Below are 6,086 nucleotides of genomic sequence, written 5' to 3'. Positions count from 1 at the left end.
CCTTAGCCACTTGAGCCACAGGCGCTGAGCCCTTTTTTTTTTTTTTTGAGACAAGAGTCTCACAATGCCACCCTCGGTACAGTGCTATGGCATCGCAGCTCACAGACACTTCAAACTCCTGGGCCCAAGTGATCCTCTTGCCTCAGCCTCCCAAGTAGTTTGGGACTATAGGTGCCTACCACAATGCCCAGCTATTTTTTGGTTGTAGTTGTCATTGTTGTTTGGCAGGTCCGGGCTGGGTTTGAACTCTACAGCCTCAGTGTATGTGGCTGGCACCCTAGCTGCTAAGCTATAGGCACTGAGCCTTCTTTTTTTTTTGAGACAGAGTCTCACTCAATTGCCCTGGGATTGATAGCCCAAGCCTCATAGCTCACAGCAACTTCAAACTCATTTAGAGATGGGGTCTCACACTTGCTCAGGCTGGTCTTGAACCTGTGAGTTCAGGCAATCCATCTGCCTCGGCCTCCCAGAGTGCCAGGATTACAGGCATGAGCCACCGCACCTGAACAAATTCTGTTTTGTTTTATTTTTAGACAGAGTCCCAGCTTACAGCAACCTCAAACTCTTGGATATAAGTGATTTTCTTGCCTCAACATCCCAAGTAGCTGGGACTACAGGCGACCACCACAATGCCCCGCTATTTTTGTTGTTTTGTAGTTGTATTGTTTTTTAGCAGGCCTAGGCCAGGTTCAAACCTGCCAGCCCCAGTGTGGGTTTGTTTCTTTTTTTTTTTTTGTGACTACTGAGTTACAGGTGCTGAGCCTAAAACAGTCCTTCTCACTGAAGAAATTAATTCCCAACTCAAAAGTAAGGGACACCAACTGACCTGCAGACTGTTTTATTTTTTGCTTATACATAGAAATGTAGGAACACTTTGGGTGGTCCTGAATAATCTTCAACTTCAAAAACTTCTCAAGACACTGAATAAATTCAGATTTAGTTAAGGGTATAAGTAAAAATCACTTTACTTTTTAGGTGTATCTAGAAATGGAGAAATCTTTTCATGGAAATTGCTAAATGTGTTAGCCTCCAAGGGTCCTCTAGACCCCAGTCATCTTAGATTTGATGAAATATGTTTTCTCTTCCAAAAGATCAGAAAGCTTCATAAAAAGAGAAAACCAATGTCTTTTTTCTTATCCCAGAATGTTTAAAAAAAATGTGGTTCTGTAAATTAGATCACGGCATGTAAACCATAAACTTATACATTTTTTAAAAAAGCACTGGCCAGGTGAGGTGGCTCATGCCTGTAATCCTAATACTCAGGGAGGCTGAGGAAGGTAGACTGCCTGAGCTCAGGAGTTTGAGACCAGCCTGAGCAAGAGGGAGACCCCATCTTTTAAAACAGCCAGGTGTTTTGGCTGACGCCTATAGTCCCAGCTACTTGAGAGGCTGAGGCAAGAGAATCACTTGAGCCCAAGAGTTTGAGTAAGCCGTGACTTCATGGCTCTCTTCCAGGGCAATAGGGTGACACCCTGTATTAAAAAAAAAAAAAAAAATCGGGTGGTGCCTGTGGCTCAGTGGGTAGGGTGACAGCCCCATATACCAAGGCTGGCGGGTTTGAACCCAGCCCCAGCCAAACTGCAACAAAAAGTAGCTGGGTGTTGGGTGGTGCCTGTGGCTCAAAGAAAAGTAGGGCACCAGCCCCATATGCCGGAGGTGGTGGGTTCAAACCCAGCCCTGGCCAAAAACTGCAAAAACAAACAAACAAACAAACATAGGTGGGCACTGTGATGGGTGCCTATAGTCCCAGCTACTTGGGAGGCTGAGGCAAGAGACTCGCCTAAGCCTAAGAGCTGGAAGTTAGTGTGAGCTGTGATGCCACAGCACTCTACCAAGGGCAACAAAGACTCTGTCTCTAAAAAAATAATAATTAAAAAAATATATCCTAAACTTAAATGGTGGGAGAAGAAAAGGGCGATGGTGGCTCGGTGCCTGTGGCTCAGGCGGCTGGGGCACCAGCCACATACACCTAAAGTGGCGGGTTCGAATCCCCAGCCCGGCCCGTCAGACAACAATGACGGCTGCAGCCCTGTTGTGGCGGGCGCCTGTGGTCCCAGCTACTTGGGAGGCTGAGGCAGGAGACTCGCTTGAGCCCAGGAGTTGGAGGTTGCTGTGAGCGTGATGCCATGGCACTCTACCCAGGGGGATAGCTTGAGGCTCCGTCTCAAAAAAAAAAAAAAAAAAAAGAAAAGGGCGATGGTAAGAGGATGAAATGCCAGTGATTGCTAGCTGGATCAGAAATTGTCTGAAGGAACAACAAAGGACAGGAACAGTTAACTCATGGTACACCAGCATAGTAGTAGTTCTTTCACTCTTATTTCAAGCTTAAGGACAGAATAAATAGCAGCAGTATTTACCTAACTATTACCTGGTTCCCAACAAGCTGATTTGGCAGTACTGAACTATCTGATAAACCATGTTGCGTATTTTAGCTCTGCTTGTCATTATCTAAAAGACATTTAATTAGCTTTTAAATAGTAGAGACATCTACTTGTGAAAACTCTATGAGCCATTTTAAGTTTTCCCAGGCCATCTACTGTGCCTTATATCTAGCATACAACAGGAATTAAACAACTACTTACTGAAAGAAAAAACAATTCCTGCCGACAAAAAGAAGCAGGCAGGGCCCAAACACAATCTATCCAGATCTCCCACATACCTGTAACAGCTCATCACGGGAGATCTTGTCATCTTTATCCAAATCATATAGTCGAAAAGCAACTGGTAGGAAAAAATAAGAAGTTAGTGGAAATTCTGTAGTGTTTTCCCCTTCTCAAGGCACTAAATATGAAAAGGCTAACTAGACCAAAAACTGACAGCCTATTAATAGATTTTACAATAGCAACTGCAATTACTTGATGAAATATGACCTTTCTTCCAACAAATTAGAAAAATTCATAAAAAGAAAGTCAGCTGGCACAATGGCAGCAGAATTCTAATTGATTTTCAGCTTACTATAATAGTCCAGGAGCCAAAACTAAAATATGTAATACAAAAAACTACACATAGCTTGCACAGCACTGTCATTCTCTGTCATCCTTAATTCATTAGTACTGAGAAGCCATTGAGGCTTTTTTCTTTTCTCTCTGCAGTTTCTGGCCAGGGCTGGGTTTGAACCTGCCACCTCCAGCATCTGGAGCCAGTGCCCTACCCCCTTGAGCCACAGGCACCGCCCCATTCTCTGTCATCCTAAAGTTTGTCATTTCTGTGGCAATCAAAACTTCTTCCTTGACAGACTATCATCTACAGATTCAGGAGGGAAAACAGGGACCTAGTATAAAATCATCTCTATTTTTATATCCTAAGCCTTACTTTTCCTTTTTTTTTGGAGAGACAGAGTCTCACTTTATAGCCCTCAGTAGAGTGTTATGGCATCACACTGCTCACAGCAACCTCCAACTCTTGGGCTTAGGCAATTGTCTTGCCTAAGCCTCCTGAGTAGCTGGGACGACAAGTGCCCACCACAATGCCCAGATATTTTTTGTTGCAGTTTGGTCAGGGCTGGGTTTGAACCCTCCACCCTCGGTATATGGGGCCAGCACCCTACCCACTGAACCACAGGTGCCACCCACTTTTCCTTTTATTTTTGAGACAGAGTCTCACTCTTTTGCCTAGGGCAGAGTGCCATGGCCTCAGCCTAGCTCACAGCAACATCACATTCCTGGGTTCAAGTGATCCTCCTACCTCAGCCTCCTGAGTAGCTAGGAGTATAGGTGCCTGCCATAGTGCCTGGCTAATTTTTCTATTTCGAGTACCAATGGGGTCTGTCTCTTGCTCAGGCTGGTCTCAAACTTCTGAGCGTAAAGGACCTTCTGCCTCAGCCCCCCAGAATGCTAGGATTACAGGCATGAAACAGTCACTCTGGAAAACAGTCTCATAGTTGCCTATATCATGAATGCTCACAGTAGCTCTATTCATAATGGTCCCAAACTGAAAACAACCAAAATGATCCTCAGTGTGTAAATGGCTAACAAACTGTTGTACATCCAACATGAAATAGATAAATGCAATAAAGTGGAAGAATTCTGATAACATGCAAGAATTATGCTGAGTAAAATAAAGCTAATCCTTACAAGAGTACATACCTTATAATTACATTTATATAATATATGTAATATATATGTGTATTTTTTTTTTTTTTTGAGACAGAATCTCACTCTGTCACCCTGAGGTGGAGTGCTGTGGCATAATTATACCTCCTAGGAACCTCAAACTCTTGGGCATAAGCAATCCTCTTGCCTCAGGCTCCCAAATAGCTAGGATTACAGGTGCCTGCCACAATGCCTGGCCAGTTTTCTTTTTATTTTTTTCCTATTTTTAGTAGAGAGAGGGTATTGCTTCTGCTCAGGCTGAGTTCTTGGTTTTCAGGTGGCACATGTGGCTCAGTGGGTAGGGCGCCATATACCTACGGTGGTGGGTTCGAACCTAGCCCCGGCCAAACTAACAAAAAAATAGCTGGGTGCTGTGGTGGACGCCTGTGGTCCCAGCTACTTGAGAGGCTAAGGCAAGAGAATCGCCTAAGCCCAGGAGTTGGAGGTTGCTGTGAGCTGTGATGCTAGGCCACTCTACCAAGGGGCAATAAAATGACACTCTGTCTCTAAAAGAAAAAATAATGATAAAAAAATGATAAAATTAAGGAGTTATAACAGAGGTTGCCAGAGTAGAGGTAAGGCTACGTGCAGTTTATGCTTCACAGTTGTTATATATTCCTCAATTTATGATTTGTGTTCACCATTTTCAAAATTAATGATTATTCTTTGACCCAGTGCTACATTCTTTTATTTAATGTATAATAAAGCAGCACTTATATTACTATGCCAGTTGTTTTTATAGTTTGTTAATTATATTTCAAAATAACTGGCTACTTTTGAGTATCCACATTATCTACCTGTCAAGTTGGATGGTTACTAAGAGTCAGATGTGTCTGGCTAAAAAAATGTTGATGTTATTTACACTTTTAATAAAATTATATAATTTGATAAAAAATGAGACATGAATATGAAAAAAGAAAGCTATTGTTTCTATAAAAATTAGATTGACTACTTCTAAAAGACTCATAATTAAATTCCCAGAGACCAGCCTGGGCAAGACTGAGACCTGGTCTCTAAAAACTAGCTGGGTGTTGTGCCAGGCACCTGTAGTCCCAGCTACTGGGGAGGCTGAGGCAAGAGGATCGTTTGAGCCCAAAAGTTTGAGGTTGATGTGAGCTATGACACCACAGCACTCCACTGAGGGTGACAAAGTGAGACTCTCTCTAAAATACAATACAATACAATATTGAGAGAAAAAGTGTAAATCCCTAGAAAGATTTTATTCTCAGAATGCTTTGAGTGCTCACTTTAGCAGCACATGTACTAAAACTGGAATGATAAAGAGAAGATTTGGCCCCTGCACAAGGATGATATGCAGATTCATGAAGTGTTCCATATTTTAAAAAATGCAATCAGTGTAACCTAATTCTTGGTACCCTCAATGAATCCCAAACAAAAAAAAAAAAAGGAAAAAATAAAAAAATAATAAACTTAATAAAAAAGAATGCTTTGAGTATCTTTAAATTATCTTTCCACTTAAAAGAAAGTGGAACTAGAAACCTAAGATGATACTTTATAGGTATGTTCTATATAAAAAATGTCATACAAGTCCCATCAGCAGATCTATACTAACATAAAAACTAAACTAAACAAAATAACCCTTGACGCTACTACATCAAAAGACTAGCAGGTGATGTGTTTTAAAATACTTTAAGGTAAAATAAAATGTTGAACCATGTTTTTTTTTCTACAGCCTATGCTATACCCACTTTTTCTTTCTTTCTTTCTTTTTTTCTGGACAGAGTCTTACATTGTCACCCTTGGTAGAGCTTCATAGCTCACAGAAACCTCAAACTCTTGGGCTCAAGTCATCCTCTTATCTCAGCTTCCCAAGTAGCTGGGATACAGGTGACTACCACAATGCCTGGCAATTTTAAGAAATGGGATCTCGGGCTGCGCCTGTGGCTCTAAAGGGTAGGGCACCAGTCCCATATGCCGGAGGTGGCGGGTTCAAACCTAGCCCCGCCAAACACTGCAAAAAAAAAAAAAAAAAAA

General features: G+C 42.0%; 1 protein-coding gene and 1 non-coding gene across 2 annotated transcripts in view; one reads left to right on the top strand and one right to left on the bottom strand.

The window, feature by feature from the left end:
* Nucleotides 1–6,086, bottom strand: part of CHP1 (calcineurin like EF-hand protein 1) — a 41,276-nt gene that overhangs the window by 5,553 nt on the left and 29,637 nt on the right. Inside the window, exon 5 of the mRNA XM_003791735.2 lies at nt 2,660–2,721. Within this exon, the coding sequence (XP_003791783.1) occupies nt 2,660–2,721 (62 nt within the window). The remainder of the gene's footprint in view (nt 1–2,659; nt 2,722–6,086) is intronic.
* LOC111725962 lies at nt 5,331–5,433 on the top strand. The gene has a single exon (XR_002773893.1). It is a non-coding gene; the product is annotated as a U6 spliceosomal RNA (small nuclear RNA).

This window comes from Otolemur garnettii, unplaced genomic scaffold (genome assembly GCF_000181295.1).
Source record: "Otolemur garnettii isolate 467f Iridium unplaced genomic scaffold, OtoGar3 scaffold00050, whole genome shotgun sequence".
Taxonomy (NCBI): domain Eukaryota; kingdom Metazoa; phylum Chordata; class Mammalia; order Primates; family Galagidae; genus Otolemur; species Otolemur garnettii.
This window is presented reverse-complemented; position numbering and strand designations above follow the sequence as displayed.